Source organism: Piliocolobus tephrosceles, chromosome 6 (genome assembly GCF_002776525.5).
Source record: "Piliocolobus tephrosceles isolate RC106 chromosome 6, ASM277652v3, whole genome shotgun sequence".
In the NCBI taxonomy this organism is placed as follows: domain Eukaryota; kingdom Metazoa; phylum Chordata; class Mammalia; order Primates; family Cercopithecidae; genus Piliocolobus; species Piliocolobus tephrosceles.
Window position 1 is genome coordinate 78,126,654 of NC_045439.1, and position 20,632 is coordinate 78,147,285.

At 33.8% G+C, this 20,632-nt stretch overlaps 2 protein-coding genes across 2 annotated transcripts in view; one reads left to right on the forward strand and one right to left on the reverse strand.

The window, feature by feature from the left end:
- The window catches only part of FAM227B (family with sequence similarity 227 member B), a 295,156-nt gene that overhangs the window by 120,442 nt on the left and 154,082 nt on the right, over window positions 1-20,632 (forward strand). The window lies entirely within an intron of this gene.
- Window positions 12,350-20,632, reverse strand: part of FGF7 (fibroblast growth factor 7) — a 69,668-nt gene continuing 61,385 nt past the window's right edge. Inside the window, exons 3-4 of the mRNA XM_023227254.3 lie at window positions 17,391-17,494; window positions 12,350-16,302 (exon numbers count right to left, since the gene is read on the reverse strand). Of these exons, the coding sequence (XP_023083022.1) occupies window positions 16,108-16,302; window positions 17,391-17,494 (299 nt within the window). The 3' untranslated portion in view covers window positions 12,350-16,107. The remainder of the gene's footprint in view (window positions 16,303-17,390; window positions 17,495-20,632) is intronic.

The window sequence follows — 20,632 nt, forward strand, 5'->3', positions numbered from 1 at the left end:
TTCTCAAATGACCAATCATGATGAGCTTCTTTTCATGTGCTTATTTGCCAACCATGTATCTTAAAGCTCCAAAATAACCTCCTTTGACTTTATGTCCCACATCTAGGGCACACTGGTGCAAAGGATGGGCATCAAAGGCCTTGAGCAGTTTCACCCCTGTGGCTTTGTGGGGTTCTGCCCCCACAGCTGCTCTCACAGGTTATTGAGTGCCTGCTGAAGTGTCAGTTCAAATATCTTGGCCATTTTTATTTGTTTGTCTTCTTATTGAGTTATAAGAGTTCTTTATATATTTTTTGCGTATTTATTTAGTTAGTTCATTTTTTTGTTGTTTGTTTGTTTTTTAGTTTTTTTTAGTTAGTTCGTTTTTAAAGACAGGATCTTGCTCTGTCGCCCAGGCTGGAGTACAGTGGCATGATCGTAACTCACTGCAGCCTAGAAAGAAGTTATTCATATGTTTAGAAACAGTTCCTTTTTCAGATATATATTTTGCAAATATTTTTTCCCAGTATGTGGCTTGCCCTTTCATTTCTTAATAACATCTTTTAGACAGCAAAAGTTTATAATTAGAAGAAACCCATTTATCAATTTTTTAATGTAGTTTGTGCTTTTTGCATTCTGTTTAATAGTATTTGTAAACCAAATTTCACTAAGATTATATTTTATATTTTCTTCTAGAAATTTTATAGTATATAGCTTTATAGTTTACAGTTGTAGCTCTTACTTTTAGGTCTCTAATTCATTTTGAGTAATTTTCCTAATTATATGTGTAAACATTAAGAATCACTTCTTTGCATATTGCTTCAGCACCATTTGTTGAAAAGATTTTACTCTCCTCGTCGAATTATCTCGGAAATCAATTGACCATACATATTGGTTTATGTCTGTTCTCTGTATTCTGTTCCATTGATGCCAATAACCAGCTACCTTTAAAACTGTAGTTTAATAATATATCTTGAAGTCAGGTACTATAAGTCCTCCAGCTTTGTACTTCTTTTACACAATTATTTTGATTATTCTAGATTCTTTTCATTTCAATATAAATTTGAAAAACTGCTAGTCAGTTTCTAAAATATATACTCGGTCATCTTTATTTTAAATACATTGTATTGATCAAGTTGGGAAGAATTGGTATCTTAACAAAGTGAGTTTTTCAGTTCACAAACATACAATATGCCTATATTTATATAATACTTCTTTAATTTTTCTCAGCAGTGTTTTCTAGTTTTTACTGTACAGACACATCTTTTTCCAATTATACATGGCATTTTAAACTTTCAATTTTGATTATTCATGCTACTATATAGGAAAAAAACTATTTTTATTTTGCATTTGTATTGGGTGCATGTATATTTAGGATAGTTAAGTCTTTTTGTTGTATTGAATACTTTATCATTATGTAATGCCCTTCTTTGTCCTTTTGATTATTGTTGTTTTAGAGTCTGTTTTGTCTGATGTAAGAATAGTAACCACCCTTGCTCTTTTTGTTTTCCATTTGGCTGACAGATCCTTTTCCATCCTTTTATTTTGAGTCTATGGGTGTCATTTCACATGAGATGGATCTCTTGAAGATACAAAGTATTGGGTCTTGATTCTTTTTTCAACTTGGCACTGTATGCCTTTTAAATGGAAAGCTTGAAAGTGTATTATATATTTTATTTATCCCTAAATATTTGAAATATACTTTTTATATCTGATGCTAAAACATGACAAGATTTTTTTGTTTCTGGATGAGATGGTCTAAGCTGTGGGAGCAAGGGCCAGGTTATAGTGACTGTTTCTTTTAATTTATTGCTGAAATTTTAATTTAATAATTCATGTTCAACCTGGGAAAATCTTCAGTTTGAAATATGTACTTGATAAAGTGTGTTAACTTAATGGAGCTAAGGCTCTATTAACTGCCTTACTCTCATAAATGAGTAATCTTTTTATGTGACAGGTGACTTTTATTATCATCTTCATTTTATAAGTGATGAAACCAAAATATAAGTTAAGTAACTTTCCCAAAGCCACATAACTGATCAGTGCTAGAATATGAATTGAAATTCAAGAAATTTTGGCCATAGAGCTGAACTCATAACCACTTCACATACTGCCTATCAGCCATTTGAGTTTATAGACTTGTAATTATATTAAGGTTTAAAATTATCATCATAGAATAAGTGTCGTAACTTTGAGAGTTACCATAGCCTTAATCCTTCATTTATGGCAAATGTGAATGAGTTTTTATGTCTTTTCCTGGATTAAATTTTAATAGGTGAGGGTGAATGAAGAAAGATGCTAGTAGAAAGGCCAGAAAGGCTAGTAGGAGGCCACACAGCCTCCATCGAGAATTACATGTCTACCACACACCACTGTTTCTGATGGTGGAATTAAAAGAGAAGTTGTTGTACCATTTCAGAAAGATAAAGATCACTAAAGAGGTATTTTTTCTATAATCTTCTGCTTAGATTGTGACTACTAGGAAATCTACTTAAGAAAGAAGTTTGTTCAAATTCTTTTTTGAACTTTGAGCATCTCATATTTCTCCAGAGCTTTTATCTACTTTTAAAACTATCTTCTGTGTTTTTATATCAGTTAGTGGTCAGTGAGTACCTCCCCCCCAACTCATTGATTTTGTCTTTGATGGCAGAGCAGGGTATGGATTGACAGTGACAAATTAAAACATTCCTTTCCTATAGGAAATCATTGCAAAGGGACTTGGCTCATGGTATCTGAGAGCTTCCCTATCCTGCTTGTTGCTTTACAGTTTCTGTGTTCCTTACCCCCAGTCTGGATACAGTCATCATTGTGGAGAATTCTTTGAACATAAGATTCAGATCATGTATTTACTGGTGCCATAAGTATGTTTTTCTTTGGAGGCATTTCTATACTATAGTCCCTAATGTTTCATCTGCTGTAATGTATTCAACTTGCACATAAAGAACTTGAATGTCTTTGAGCAGGTCATACATGATTTGTTTTTCTAAGACCACCAGAGTGGGCACAAAAGAACCAGCGAGTAGGCAAGGCTAAAAGCAAAACTGCACATTTATTCTTTGGTCATCTAGCTTCAGGGACCGGAGCTGGGGGAAGGGGGGGGTTTCTAATACAGTCCCCACAAGAGTGGGGGCTGAGAAAGCCCACCCCCGGCGCATCTGCTGGGAGCGACTTTTCTAGGAGTGGAAGGGCAATAGGCGGGGCACGGGCATGTCGGGGGAGGGGGGGGCGCTCCGCAGGTGCCACCAGGTAAATCTTGGTCTCCTCGGATTGACATCACCTGGTGCATGCCTGATTAATCTGCACCTTCCCGGGCGTCAGCTGCATTCTCGCACACATGGGAGGAGTTGGTGGTGAAGAAGAACCCGGAAGTGCACCATCCTGCTTCCGTTCGTCCAAACAATACAACCCCTCTGAGCTTTATTTTTACAACTGAAAAATGAGGTGAGTAGAATATTTCTATATTCCCCTTTTGTAACATTTTGTTCTTTAATGACTTCTATCCATAGGTGCTGAATAATCTTCCAAAGTGATTGCTGACTGTTCAGGTGTAATTAGTAATAGAGACTGGTGGTTTAGGATTCATGATTTGAGAACTCCTCCTTCTCTGTAGCTCTGTGTGTGTGTGTGTGTGTGTGTGTGTGACTCTGTGAATACTAAAACCTTATTCTGTGTGCTGGAGGAAGGCTAAGGCAGATAAAGAGCGGAACTGGGGTAAAACATAAGTATATGTACACATGAATGCATATATGTATATATGACTTAAAAGAAATATTCTGTGCTCCATATATACTGCTGTCTTAGAATTGCTTCTTCTAATCTAAAGCATATTTAAAACATGATTTCTTTTTTTCAACATTTGAGATGCTTATTGTAATGTGAAGTTAACTTTTTTCCAGAATTTTAACAAAGAGGACTTTCTGTTTTGTTTTAATGAAATAAACACACTGTGGATAGTTAAAATTTGCCTTCCAAACAAAACGTCATGATATCTCCCTTTTTAGGACTGGAATGTAAGCAGTTATAGAATTTCAGTATCTGGAATGACTCATAATTTATAAGCCAGCTCTTCTTAAACAGTGTATTGTTACATTATTTACAAGACTAAAGTTTTAATGTTAATTTCTTTATTGTGGTACAATGCCATTTAAGCTTTTGAACTCAAATAAAGATCGTTTTTAAAAACTGTTTTTATACCGCTCCCCCAGTTGCTAAATCCAATTTTTTCTCTTTGTCTGGATTTTAAGGTTAAAACACTAACAAATCTCATTATTTTTGTAAACTATAGCTTAAACCACAAGCAGTAAGAAAAATCCTTATATTCAACTAACATGTACTTTTATGTACCTAGTACACATTACTATACTTGACACTGTAGGGAGATAAAAAATAAAAAGAAACACAGTAGTTACTCATACACAAGTACTAGGTGATATTTAGCAAATGACATGTTACAGAAATATTTAAAGTAATAGCCAGATGGTTTAGGATTCCTTATATTATAAAGAGCTACTTGGATTTTATTTTATTTTTATTTTATTTTTCGAGACAGATTCTCACTCTGTCACCCAGGCTGAAGTGTAGTGGTGGGATCTTGTCTCACTGCAACCTCTTCCTCTTGGGTTCAAGCAATTCTTCTGCCTCAGTCTCCCAAGTAGCTGGGACTACAGGCATGCACCACCATATTCAGCTAATTTTTGTATTTTTAGTAAAAACAGGGATTCTCCATGTGGGTCAGACTGGTCTCAAACTCCTAACCTCAAGTGATCTGCCCACGTTTGCCTCCCAGAGTGCTGGGATTACAGCATGAGCCACTGTGCTCGGCCCGGATTTTAGTTTTCACCTCTAATTTTGTTACCTCTTCACTATTAGCAATGCTCAGGGATAATAAAAAAGAAACCATTAAAAGTAGGATATCAAATAGGACTTTGAGAACTAAGCCAGTAAAATTTCCACATTATGCTTTTCATTATACATCATTAAAAGAAAACCAAGAAATTTGCACAGCTAAGGAGTGAGGAAACCCCAGAAATATGCTATTAAGATGGTCAGACATACAAACTCCCATTGTGGTAGCAATTTAATAGGTTGTATTGTTGTTAGTTGTATTTTATATTATGTAGAGAAAGACTATATGAACAGAAGCAGAGTGAATAATATAAAGCATAGAGTAGCCCAGAGAACCAGAAATTTGGTAGAAATTTAACAGAACTATTCAGATCATTATGAGTTAGATTTCATCATAATTTGGAGAATATGTATATTTCAAACGCATTTTGTCTCCTTTTGCTTTGATGCCATGCTCACCAAGCAATTTCAAGTTATTTAACTTCCAAGATAATTTTCCATGTCTACCTTAAGATCACCTGCAAATACCTCCCCCAGATATGTTGGTCTGTTGGTTGGTAGCAGTAGTCAGAGGGGCTGGGTTTAATATTAAAACAGCGAGTTTCCATTATATTATGAAATGAATTATTAGCATATTATACTAAATGACATGAAAATCCTATGTTATGAAGAAGTGAATGCTAAGAGTTTGAATACCTGAGAGATTTAGTTATCAGTTTGCACAAAACAAGGTGATATATTTCTATTCATTTGCAACAATCACATTTGTATCATGGTTAGGTATTAGAATGACTCTTTGCAGTGAGATGTGCCTATCATTCTGTCACTGAATTGAAATTGGTTTGTCCATTAGTTTAATAAATATTTGCTGAGTGCGACGAACATTTACTGAGTCCTTTTATTTCTTGAGTATTAAATATATTTACTGAGTGCTTAACAGATACTCTTAAAGGAGCTTTGGATACATAGGGGAACAAAACAGACAATATCCTTTTCCTTATGGAACTTATGGCTAGTGAGGAGAGACAAGACAGTAACCAACAAATGTGATTAAATAAGTTATATAGAATGTGTAGTAGGCATACATATACCTACCACATACCTCTCGACAGTGGTATGAATACTGTGTGAGGGGAAAAAAAAAGAGCCTCCAACTGAGAGGATTGCAGGGGAAGCAGTATCCTAAGAGGGCAGCTAAGTTTTCATTAGAGTAAATCAGTGCAATGTATAAATCTAGCAAAATGTTAGGAAAAGTTTTCACTAATAAAGTCCATCTTGTAACATGGACTTCCAGGACAATACTGGACCTTGTTAAACACAGAATGAAGTCAACGAGAAAGTTTGCAACAAAGATGAGACTGAAATTGCAGTTCTTGACAATACACATTTCTCTATTCAATTGAATTTTTTAAATTTATTGCTGAGTCTGTGTTTAGGGTGTGTGTGTGTGTGTGTGTCTCCCACTAAGGCAATAGAGATGATACTGGTTTGGCAGTTGTTTAATATATACATATTTATATATAAGACTCAAGCATTAAAATTGCTATTAGGGTCAAAGTACAATGGTAACTTATACATGTGCTCTACAATTGACATGCTAAAGACTTAGAAAGTTTTTTTCTTGACAGTCTGTCAGCTATCACTTATGGTTCTTAGTGGTTCCAAAGGCTCATTTGTTCCAAATCTAATCTTCATAAAATTGGTTATATATCTATAGGTATGTAGTTGTTTTAAATTTTGAGGCATGGATTTTATTATCACTATTACAGTGCCTGACACTGTAATTGACCACACACACACACACACACACACACACACATATATATACACGTACATACGTACCCAGACCCCTTTATATATTTGTGTAACTGAAATAGATGTGGACATATATTTATATAACATAAGTATATGTGTATTTGTGTTGCTTAAGTAGATAAGTGTAGATGCATGGATAGATAGACATATAGGTATGCCTATCCATCCTCTATTGAGGTAGAGATAAAAATTCTCTGAATGCTAGATCAATGGCATAGATTGACATCCAGTGGGAATTTACAGAAGAGAAAAATCATTGTAAGGCAGGACCAAGTCTGATAATAATTCATTAAAAAGGAGAATCTTGATTTTGTTCTTGATGGCAGAGTAGGGTATTGGTTGATAGTGAGAAGTTGAGACATTCTGGAGGATAGAGACAATATAGACAAATCCCAGAGACAGGACGAAGTATGGTGTGTATACAAAATGACATGAACAATGGTCTAAGCAGACTATGAAGTTTGTGAACAGTGAGGAGATTGGACCGGATGGATGGAACCAATTTGTTGATGGTTTTGATTTCCAGTTTAAAGAATTTTACCCAAATTCAGTGAGCCCTAGAGAGACCACGTGGGTTCTACAATTAGTAATTGACATAGTTTAAATGACGTTTTAGGAATATTAGGTAACTAAACAGGAATTGAGACAATGAGGACCTGAAACAGAAAAACAAATAGGATGCTATTGCTAAACTTTAGGTACAACTTAATGAGGTCATAAAAGTAGTGAGGAAGAGATGAGACAGGGACATTAGGTAAGAAGAGTTGAGCAATCCTGATGATTACTGGATAAAGGAACAGATTCAAGAAGAAGATTCAGGACACAGTCACCACTAAAATATGGTAACAATGACTACATTGTTATGAAATTATGGAGTTTCAGTGAGTTTCGTTAATTGAATGAGATGAGCAATGTGGGTACCAGGTTTGGTCATTCATGAGAAGACCATGCTATTTATTACATCAATGCGGCACCAACATCCACTCTTCCAGCTCCATAAAAACTGAATGTGGAGAAGATAATTTTTTAAACTACAGTTGCCATTGTTATTCTGATAATAAAGATCATATATATTGATGTAGAAAATTTGAAAATAAAGAAGTATTTAGAAGACAATAAAATATCACCTGTGATTTAACCTTAATAACATTAAAGCGTGGTAAATGTTTCTCTTCTGAAAGAGAATAAAAATCCAAATATTATTTTTGAAACAGTGAATGGAGCTAATTAGGAAGATTTATTAGCAAAACAGTAACATTTTTCTTTTTTCATTATAGAGCAATATCATAAAAGTTGGACAAATGAGTAGCTAGTTGAGTGACACGTACAATAAATGAGAAACATGAAAAATTAACAATTAACGTTGTTAACTGTAGAAATTTAGAGTTGAATTGAGATAAGCACGGTCACCTAGCAAAACAATGACAGAGAGGAATAAAGAACAGGGAGAAAAGCTGAAAAATGTTACACAATTGTTACATGATTCATTCTAAGAAGGCCTATGAGCATGAATTGCTGAACAAACTAAGCTTTCAAGGATAAGAGATGAAGTACTTCAAAAGCAAAAAGTTTTGATCTCTTGCTTTTCCTAATGGATGCTATTTGAACTGTATACAGGACTAGCATCACTATCAATGCTATCAAATATTTTGTGCTCTGAAACCTGTGACTGACAGAATTTTATAAAAATATAGATGTTTTTTTACCTCACATAGTGATTGCTGCATTTGTTAAATAGCATATTTTTAAAAACAGATTCTAAAGGAACTCGCGAATATATAACACAGACCTTTGTATAGCAATAGATAAGATTATGTAGGCATGATGACAAGACTGGAAAGATCTTTGTATATAAAATTTATTATATATTTTATCAATAGATTATTAATATGGATCAATTAGTAAGCAAGTATTAATAGTATTAAATACTTTTTGAGGTTCTATTTCCCTACTAGATCCATGTGGAATTTTAAAAAGGCAATAGTTATTTTTACTTTTTTCACACTCAACATATATTTATCATACAGTGCCTGATACAAACATGGTAGAATTGTCGATATATGCTTGTTTAACTGAAGTAGATGAAGACACATATACATAAACATTGCATATATGTGTGTGTGTGTGTGTGTGCAATCAATTACTATATTAGAGTGCAATAGGATTCAGAGAAGGAAAAAATTGTTATAAGGCAGGGGCAAGTTTAGGAATAGCTCATTAAACTTAAGCTTTGTCCTTAAGAGCAGAGCAGGGTATGGATTGATTGAAAGTAGGACGTAGAGATATTCTAAGCAGTGGGGACAGTATAGACAAAACTCAAAGGCAGAATCAATTTACAAGGTGTGTAAATCACGATAAATACAATGAACTAAAGAAACTATGAGGTTTATATTGAACAATGAGAAGATTGGACAGTCATGTTACAGCCAATTGTTTGACAGCTTTGGGTGCTAGTTTCAGAGATTTAAACTAAACCCAATAGGCAAAAAAGAGCCAATATGGGTCTTCAGTTGGCAACTGAAAAGTCAAAGCAGTATTATAGGAAGATTAAAGAATTAGGCAGCATATGAGATGGGAAGGAATTTGAAACAAGAAAGATTAAGGAACTATTGCTAAATTCTAGGCATGAAGTAATAAAGCTGTAGAAGGATGAAGAAAGAGATGAATCTGAACAGATGTTGAGAAAGAAGTTAGCTGAGTGTTGGTGATTTACCATATTCACAGAGTCAAAGGGAAGAAGAGACAAGAATAAGAGCTGACTAAATTTTGAGTATAAAAATAAGAATATTTACTCCCGGCACTGCTGATTAAAATGTACTCTGGAAAAAACTTTCAGAAAATCGGTTTTTCAATTTTATTTCCTGTAATCGTCCTAAGAAAATCAGAAATATAAAAAAGCATATATAAATTGTTCATATTTATCTTAGTAAAAAAATTGAAGTAACCAAATTTGGTTGAATTTGGTTTTGAATTCAACCAAAAAATTGAATTTAATTTATGAACCATTAAATTCATATTAATGAAATTAATATTGTTGATATTAATCAACAATAGGAGATATATAATAAAGAAATAATAGTAAAGTAGAAGCCCTCTCATCTAGCCTAGTTGTATCTATTAATTGGTTGATTAATGGAAAAATTTCAGTCAAGTGAAGAATTATTAAGGTGATATGTACATGCCCTAAATATATTTACTTCAAACATAGAAAGGTACATTCATTTGTCATTTTTCAATGCAGAGCTATGCCCTTTCCTCTGAATATGATTCTAATAATGATTATACCCATTCAATATTGTCTATAGTATCCAGTATTTCTTTACAATGAACTGAGAATTCAGGGATATCTGCCAAACAACTTAAGTGCATAATTTCTCTAGATTTTTATTACTTTTTCTTGTTGTTTTGCCCACCTAATTCAGCAGCAAAGTGTTTAATTACTCACCTTCTTCCATTGCCACTCCTTAGCCACTATAAGGACAGGCTCCTATTGTGAAGAATATGGAAAACAATTGCAGTTTTAAACAGAGGATGCATGATCTGAAATATATTTTAACAGAATCACTCTGACTGTTCTGTTTGAGAGTGGTGAGGGAGGGAGAACTTTTATGCACTTTGTATTCCATAATCATTCTGATGCAAAAACAATTGTTGCTCTCTTTCTAGTGTGTGCATTTCCTGTGAGTCCCAGTTGTGAATAGCAGAAAATACAGAGGCATCTAGGAAAACCTAGGGGTGGGAGGGACTGGAAGGGAATAAGGCCTTTCAAAGTGTTTAAAGAAGAGACAAAGATGAAGAAGCAGGCATAGTTTCAGAAGAGGTTTTTTTGGTTTTTGTTGTTGTTTGCATTTACCTAATTAGTTCTCAACTGCAGAGGCACATTAGAATCTTCTGGGGAATTTTAAAAATACCACTGCATGGGCCGCCTCTCATATACACTGATGTAACTGGCCTGCGTTGGGGCCTAACTCTCTCTCTCTCTCTCTCTCTCTCTCTCTCTCTCTCTCTCTCTCTCTCTCTCTCTCTCTCTCTCTCTCTCTCTGTGTGTGTGTGTGTGTGTGTGTGTGTATATATATATATATATCCCCTGTTCTCTATATATGTAATCCAAGTTTATGACTTGGATTAGACAGCCTGTAAAATGGCTTCCAGTGATCCCTGCCTTCTGGTATGTATGCCCTTGTATAATACTCTCCTCATGAGTGTAGGCAGAGGCAATATATATGTATTATATATAGAACAGAGGATACCGGTGTGCACCTACCATTGAAATCAATTGTTTTCGAGTCTTTTTAGGTCTTGTTCTCAGATGGTCTTGGGTAAATTGTGGCTTATTGCCTTCATTGTGTAGAACAAAACACTCTATGGCCCAAAGGAATTCCAGCTGGCATCTATGATCTTATTCTCTTGAGGCAGGGCAGCTAAAGGGAGGATTATCTTCATGTTGAGTCTGATGGCAGGGTAATTTGCTTCATGTGGAGGCAAAGGGATATTGTTAGTTTTTCCGCTACATTGGGAGTTCTAAGTAGGCACATCTCAGGCTAATAGGAAGTCCAGACTGTGGTTCAACCTTTACTTAATTATCCTGTGTAGAAATGGACTATGCAGTATCCCTCAAGGAAGAATCAAGAATGTTTCCACAGAGAATATACATATTTCATCTCTTTCTCTGCTGAATGGATCTCCACTGAAAGCCATGAATTACGCTTATTTGAACCTGTAGAATCCCAGCTTATGGCAGTGACATTAAAAACATCTAGTTTATGACTTGGATTAGGCAGCCTGTAAAATGGTTTCCAGTGATCCCCACCTTCTGGTATGTATGCCCTTGTATAATACCCTCCTCATGAGTGTAGGCAGAGGTAACATCACTTTTGAAACTAGGTTATATGTATTAAACAAACCTGTGCCTTCCATTTTGGGTACTTTATCTCACACTCTCTGATTTCTTGCTCTGTGGGAAACAGACTGTAATGTTGTAAGCAGTGCTATGGAGAGGTCCACGTGGTAAGGAAGTGATAGGTCCTGACAACAGCCAGTGAGGATCTAAGGTGGATCCCTTTCTGAGTTGAATATTGAGGTAGATGACTACAGCCCTGGTCGGCACCTTGATTGCAGCCTCATGAGGAATTCTGACCAAATACACTGTGCTGAACCATGCCCAAGTTCCTGAGCCACATAAACTATGAGAAAACAAATATTTATTTCAAGCCATTAAGTTAATTTGTTACACAGCAATAGATAACTAATACGTGGAAGGATTCATCAAGAGAAGGGTTTTTCATAAATGAAATGTTATTCTCATCTCACATTTCAATTATTAGAATATAAATGAAAGAAAATACATTCGGGTAGGCTCTCATAAATTCAATGATAAGGATTTGGAAAATGCAACCACATGATAACCAGAAAGTAAAAGGAAAACATAAGAGGCATTTTCCCAGATGAGAGTAAATATCTGGTTCCCTGGGAAGTATAGTTTGAGAATGGAGAAATCAGATGTTACTGGAAAGAGGCTAGGACTGTATTATTTCTTGCTTCCTGTCAAGTCTTTTCAACTCAAGAGAAAGTAAATTTTCTTGACAAACCATTCAAAATTAAAGATAGGTGGGTGTATATGTGTCCCTGAAGGAACAAGTGACCTTCACTGAAAGCAGCAGCTTGGTTAAATAAATACTGTACAGAAGTGGAATAAAGCTGACAACAGTGCTGAAATAGTTACACATGAAGTTTTAATGAGCTATTTCATATTAAGATACATACTGAGAATTCAAACCAGAGAGACAAGTTAATAGATATTTTCCCAACTCTGTTTTAGGGTGATCATAGGAATGATACCCACAAGTTAGTCCTAGTGGCCTGCCTCCGTTTTGATAGATCAGTGATGTATTCTGATTGGCCAGCAATCACCCATACTGACTGTTAAATATTTTTGTTATTGCTCCTATGCATGATGAATTTGAATTCTGGTTTCCTTTAGCTTTGTGTTATTTATGTGTAAAGTTGGATTATGGGAGGCAAAGAATCTCTTGTGTCTCATTCACACTCAAGTAAATGGCAGTGGGGTAGGGATGTAAATGAAACTGCATGATAAGCCCTGTAAGTCATTCTGATGTATCAGTTTTGCTTACTGGTGTTTAATTGCAGACATTGTCATATTAACACAACCACAAATATATTATGGAGAATCACACTTAGGAGAAAAGAAATGTTCTGCCTGTGGTGGGCCCCCTTTGCATTATTCTCTAACCTCTTATTTTATACCTCTACTATTAGAGATATTTCAGTAGAAAGTCGTGAGGGGCACTGTTTTAGAGTTTTTGTTGTTATACGGTTGCTTTTACTACAGCTAGGTCCCCTCGTACATCTTTATGTTGTTTGGCAGTCTAGAGAACCAGAAGAGCAAACTCTATGAGATAGAAACCCTAAGAATTTACCTCCAGCACCCCTTCTCTTCTGTCATTAAATTGAATATGTAGCCAGCTCACAGGCTGACAATTTATACTATGGCTTTTATATTTTTATATTATAATTTATATTATGGCTTATGTCAAAATGTTTTGTTCACTGCTTTGAAAGTATCTTTTGTTTACTTTTGTTATCATTTTGTATTTTGATTTTTTCCTTTTTAATTGTTAGAAACTCATATATTTAATTTTCTCTTTCAAAGAACACTTTAGAAAGTCTTACTCTGCTTATATGTATATTTTGCACAAAGCTTTCCATTCGTAAACAAAAGACGGATAGGGATCAGAATTGAAAACTACATAATTTCTTTTCTCCTTTTGAGTCAAATCATCACAGTATAGATTAGTAATTCTGTATGAAGTGCATTGCCAAGACATAGTTATGTTTGTGTACAAATGTATACGTTTGTGTACAAATGTATATCTCAATAGAAATAAAAAACAAAAATCCCAGAAGACCACTAGCTAATAATACTAATAGTCTAAGGGTAGAAAGCATGTGCTAATTGATCTAGACTCTTGTGACAGTTGTATATCTATCCAGCTGCATGACTTTAGGTGTATCAAAATCTCAATTTCCTAGACTACAAATGAGTAAGAGGGATGGAGACCCCTTACAGTTTTAAGATTCTAGAATTCTAAGTGGGTGTAACTAGAGCAAATTTTATTTTGTAAAATTTGCATAATAAATTTAAAAATAGGAGAAAAACAAATAATTAAAGTACATGTTTCTAGAAGTCTTTTTTAGGTGACTTATACTACCAGGAATGGATTTACCACTAAATATTGGTTTTGCCTAATTCAGCATTGCTATGTAATTTAATGGAAGTATAACTCCATAGACAAAGAGCATTTGGTCCTAACATAGCTTGTATTTTGTATGTATATACACTATTTCTATTTAAATTTCTGTATAGTCATGTTTTACCCTTTTAAAAAATGAAGATTAGTTTTATTATGTATTTTCTTTTGTCTATAAACATTCAGTGAATTCACACTGAAAACTGTTTATGGACAGATAGTCTGCTAGGCACTAAGGAAACACATGTGAAAAACAAAGTCCTCCTCTGCCCTCAGTATGCTCGCAAGACTACATACAGTTACTGAAGCCTGACCTCAAAACCTAGCTAGCAAAGTCCTTGAATCAGGTGATAGTTCAGAATACCATTTTTGCTCTCTCCCAAGAGTATATCTGAGGAAGGGCAGTTCTTTCTAATTTCCTACATCCTAGTCATGTAGATGAACCACAGGAAAATCAAATGAATTTTTTGTTTTTGTTGACCTAGTCTTTTCTTATAACTCTCATCTATAAATGTATTACCAAATACTGTTTATGTAAAGGGACTTGAATGACAAATATTTTGAAATTAAAACCACAATGGTTAGCATACCTTTTAAGTTAGATAAATGTTGACCTCCCATTGGTGAACATATAAAGTGCTATCAAGATCTACCAATGAAAGACTTTTGAAGTGGAAATTCATCTTTGTAATAATCCTGTTATCTGTAGGCTGACCTCAAGCCTTCATGACATTCAGGGCCCCTTATTCCTAACTGTATCTTCTATTTTTGGCATTGTGCTCTTGCCATCTAACAGGAAAATAACTTTCAGTGCTGCCACCTTTTGAACAGCAGAGATTTCTAGAGATTAGAAAATGACTAAATTTAAATACACATAGTTTTAAAATATGATACTTTTCTACTCATGCATTCAAATGTATTCTAACTTTAAAATCCTGTAAATACTTATATTTGTAATGATTTTACTTATATGATCCAATTAGTTGGCAAGAATATGTGGCAAAAGATTTTTTACACATTTGTATTGTTCCGTGTCAGACATCTATTGTAAGCATTGCTTCAGGCTTTCATTTTTGTCTGCCTTCCAGGATTTGCTGGCCCAAGTGCTGTGTGCTAGACTTAGTGTCAGTCACAAAGGGGAGGGAAACTTGCAGTTGAGCCAGACAGTTTTGTTATTCCTTTAAAATTAAAAGCATATGAAACAGATACAGCTTATTAAGATTTTTTTTTTATAAATAACATAAACTTAAATAACAAAACAATAAAGTTCAAAAACAACTTAAAATAGAGTTTAATGCTGTAACCATAGGAAAAAAAGCATGATTATTTGTGGGAAGAACATTATTAAAAGCCATATTCCCAAATATGAATTATACAAAGATAGATTATGTTACTTGAAAAAAACTTAAAGATTTCTCAATTTTACTTTGAGGAATTATAAAATGTTATTTTGTGGCAAGTGAGATGAAATACAGTATTATCATCAATCACTGTTGCTATTTTATATACAAGATTTTTGGAAACATCCTTTTAGCAATACCCTTTCCACTTGAGCAGCATTAGAAATTTTGTTCTTGTTAATAGGTATAAGCATGTTCTAATCCTGTACTTTTGTTAAATTATCTATTTTACTGACTTTCATATATATTTTTTTGAGAATATTCTTTTTTTCTGATTAGAGTTTAAGTAGATTATAATTTTTCACTAGAAAGCATTTAAAATGCTGCTAATTTTCCATAGTTAGTGTGGCTTGATTATCTGACAAATTCTGCCAGCAGCCTGTAGGTCTGATATACCTTATATAACATCATCTGCATTATTATTATTATAGCAGCCATTTTATAAGCAGATAGGAATATTTAAATAATCATTATCAGATAATCAAATCTAACATACTCTTAAGGGTAAATTAATTTAAGAAAAAAATTACTATTACTAACACCATGATTGTACAACCAGTTTTACAATTTTTTACAACCTTTAGTTACTAAATCTGATTTGTGTGTATACTCTTCAAATCTTTCTTTAATGCAGTGTCTTAAACATAAATGCACAAGTCCAGCTTGATCAGTTTTTCAGTAGTTTTCCAGCCTTTCTTGATTACTAAAAAATAAAAGGAAAGAAAATTTTGAGAAGAAAGAAAACAGTCCACTTAAAGAAATCTCCCTGCTGGAACTGGTTCTTTATATACCATATACAATTAAGTTATTGCCATAGGAAGAAAGTGGGCTGTTTTTTGTTCTTTCTTCGTTTTTTTTCCTCTTACAGGAATCCCCTTTTGATTTAAGGCAACAAACATTTCCCCTCCATTGTGTGTCCATTTAGCTGATGCATATGTGTTGTAATGGTTTTCCAGAATTAGTTCTTTGAAGTTACAATCTTCATTGCATTCTTTCTGTTAAAACAAACAAACAAACAAACATTATCCAAATGATTTTTAGAGAGGCTCACTTAAACGAAGAGTAAGCAGGTAATATTTGGTAGAATTGAAACATACACGACTTTTTTTAACCCTCAGATTGAGCAGGCCAAATGTAGTTTATTAGCTATACTTATGTAGTATATTTGCATAAAAAGGTATCTTAAATTTAAAATAAAAACACCACGTACTACACAGTTAGTTATGAAATATGTGTAGCTTTTTGGCAGTTCATGTCAACTATTCTTTAAAAATTAGGACCTAGTTCCTCCTAAGTAACAGGTCTCATATTACTATTCCCACATCACTCATTCTTTAACCATTGGAAATTTGGTGTAATTAGCAGAACCTCTGCCTCCCTCAGGTGAGAGACTTGTTTCACAACTTTTCTTTATTTACTTCTACATTGTCTTCAATGGTAATGGAAGATAAAAGATTAATTTGTTTGTTCATCCATGCAATCATTTGTTCATTCAATTAAACCTATATCATTATGTAATTAGCCTGTCCCAGGCATTATGCTGAGCTGTGGGAATATAAAGGAAAGCCAATTATATTTTATTATAGTGGGATGAACTGTTACATATTTTGCATTGTAGTGAAGTGGGAACAATGTGAATAATTACAGTTCAAAGCCCATGATTGTGAGATTGATGTTGATAAATGAACTAAACATTTCAAGATTTTTTTCCCAAGAATTTTCATGTCAGCAGTGTGCAAATTGGGTGACCTTTAACAAAAAGAGCTTTAATACTGGCAAATGGAAATTTTGGATTTTAAATATCTAAAATGCACATGGAATTTTAGAGCTAGAAGGATGCTTAGAGGTCAGTTCATTCAACTCATTTTACAGATGAAGAAATCAAAATTCAAAGAACAAGCCATTTGTCCAACGTCACACAGAAAACATTTTTTCTTAATGTTTGAGTAAAAAGTGTTTTAATAAAATCATTATATTAATACAGTTGGAGATAAATTAATTCCATTTTTACTTTTCAGAAAGGTGAGATATTTTGACAAAAATTAGTTTTAAAAATTAAGCCTAAGCTATCAATTATCAATACCTTTGCATAGAGTTTTCCTTCCTTGTTCATTGCAAGATAGAATTCACTTTCCACCCCTTTGATTGCCACAATTCCGACTGCCACTGTCCTGATTTCCATGATATCTGCAAGGAATCACAGAAAGACATGTCAAGTATTCATTCAGCTTTGCAGATGATCCAAGAATGGCCATTTGTTCTTATTTCTGTTTTAATTGGAAGTTTTTAAAATTTTTAATGTGATTATTTACTCAGCCCAAGACCCCTGACCCACAACAGATGCACACAAACACCAGAATAGTCATTATATAAGGGAAGTACAAGTTGATGGGTTTTTTTATTTTGTAGAAAATGTGTCTGTATCAAATAAATAGTCACATATTTGAGTTCAGCTTTTTATTCTCTAGAATTAAATTTCTAATTTACTATAATAATAATAGCTAATGTTTATTGAACTCATACCACATACCAAGGATTATTACATTGCTCTTATGTATTAATGCATTTACTCATAACCACAGACTGAGGCAGGTAGTCTTGTTATCCCAGTTTTACAGATCAGGAAACTGAAGCACAGAGAAACTAAGAAATTTGCCCAAATTCTTATACTTGATAAGTAGCAGAACTGGAATTTGAACCCAGATATTCTGGCTCTTAATCATTATATAATTACTTTTCTATTTGAATAAACTTTATCTTAAAAATTTTTGCCAACAGAATAGCTCTTGAATATACTGAAAGTGAAGAAAATTCTAATTAAAGCAATTGTAAGTGATGGTAAATAGAGCCTACTGCCTTAAAAAAAGATTGTTTTAAACTGATAGTATTTTCATACATGAAAAGACCATTTAAAATAAAATTATGAATCCTGTTTCTATAATACTTCATAACTTTATACCGTTGTAATTAACTTTTAAATCTTTGTTGAAATTGTATTTACAAAACGTGTTTACACAAGAATGGTAACTCACTATTTTCCTTTATTATATGTATCTTCCTTACATCTTGTGTTTTAATGACACACTAAATAAAGTAAAATCTCAAGAAATTTATTAAAATGATGTAAGAATTAAAAATTTAGTGTACTTTTATGCAATTTGCTATTAATTATATTTTCTACATGAAGGTACAGCCCTGAGTCAGTCTCTTACCTATGTCTAACACAGTGCAAAGAAAAGTCAAAGTGTCAATTATCTGTGTGATTGGGCCTTCAAAAGCTACTTTCTAAAATATTGACTTAGAGGAAAAACTAATTGTATTGCCCCATACCTTCAATTCGTTCTCTTATTTATTTTTTGACTTCATTTTTGCTATCTGAATAATAAAATTTCTATTCATGTCATTGGGATTTAATGTAGCCTAGCTAATATTTGTCATTTGCTTCACATATATGTTGCATATAGAAACCCTATACAGTATACCCAATATACTGTACTTAACACTAGTCAGAGCTCATCCAGTTGAGAGTTTCACAGCTGTTCATCTAGAAATTGGGTTTTATTAAGAAAATGCAAATGAATGGATATTAATCTTTTTGTGTATTTATTAAGCTTTATCACAATGCATAGAACCCTACTGTGGTTTTAGGATACAAATTAAGAAAAACAGCCCTAGTTCTGAACACCAGAAGTTAAAACCTAATAGAAACAGCAAACATGTCCATATATATTGTTTTAATTAAGATATATATATCTTACATTAATTAAGATATATATAATTATATATATTAATTAAGATATATATATCTTACTTTTCCCACATCACTCATTCTTTAATCACTGAAAACTTGGTGTAATTAGCAGAACCTCTGCCTCCCTCAGGTGAGAGACTTGTTTAACAACTTTTCTTTATTTACTTCTACATTGTCTTCATATATTTATATCCTAAGATATATATTAGGATATAAATATATCTTAATTAAGATATATATAATCTTAATTAAAAGAAAGCATTTTGAAGAACACAGGCTTGAATAGGCTAGAGAAAAATTTAGTAATTGCTTACAAGCACATGAAGGATTATGATGTTGATGCATTCGTGTAACATTCAACAGATCTTCACCAAGAGCCAATTCTGTGCCAGGCTCAATTCACAGACAAGCCTTGCCCTTTTAGAGCACCCTGGTAACTATAACTTCACTTCATTAAAGGAAGCACAAAGGGAAATAACATGCAGAAGAATACTATTAGGTTAAATTTGTACTAATACAATGAAAAATACTGAAGAAATTCATTGATTCAACATATTTGCCTCCAAAATGGAATAAATATATCAATTAGGTTGGTGCAAAACTAATTGTGGCTTTTGCCATTACTTTTATGACAAAAACTGTAATTACCTTTGCATCAACCTAATATTTAAAAGACATATGGAATAGTTGGTTTCTAAAGATCTTAGCATTGTAAAATATCATTAAGAAGTAAATATTTTCTTTTCCCTCAAGTCTCTTTACTCCTGCTATTCCTCCCTTTTTTTAATATATTTTCTTTTAGATAAAAAGAGAATGCTGATGCACAAGCTTGGGGTGTCTTTCATGATCAGTTATTAGGGACTGGAATCTGTAACGTTTGCTGGCTTTTCTTTGACAGAACAATTGTAAAACATAAATGTTGACTGATAGAGTTATTGTTAATTATGATAGGCAGACATCTTCCCTTTTAGGTCCAGTCACGACAATAAGTTCATATTGCCCTACTCCTGAAATGTTTTCTTCTATCCCCTGCCTGTCTATTGCCCACTGTTTCTTTACTGCACTTTACAAGAGGTGATGGCTGGGTGTGGTAGCTCACACCTATAATCCTAGCACTTTGGGAGGCCGAGTCAGGCGGATCACTTGAGGTCAGGAGTTCAATACTACCCTGACCAACATGGCGAAACCCCGTTTCTACTAAAAATACAAAAAATTATCCAGGTATGGTGGTGGGTGCCTGTAATCCCAGCTACTCAGGAGGCTGAAGAAGGAGAATGGCTTGAACCTGGAAAGTGGAGGCTGCAGTGAGCCAAGACAGTGCCACTGCCCTCTAGCCTAGGCGACAGAGTGAGACTCCATCTCACAAAAAAAAAATTAGTTGGGCATGGTGGTGCATTCCTATAATTCTAGCTACTTGAGAGGCTGAGGCAGGAGAATCACTTGAACCCGGGAGGCAGAGGTTGCAATGAGCCGAGGTCATACCACTGCACTCCAGTCTGGGTGGAGTGAGGCTCTGTCTTAAAAAATTAAATAAATAAATAAATAAATAAATAAATAAATAAATAAATAAATAA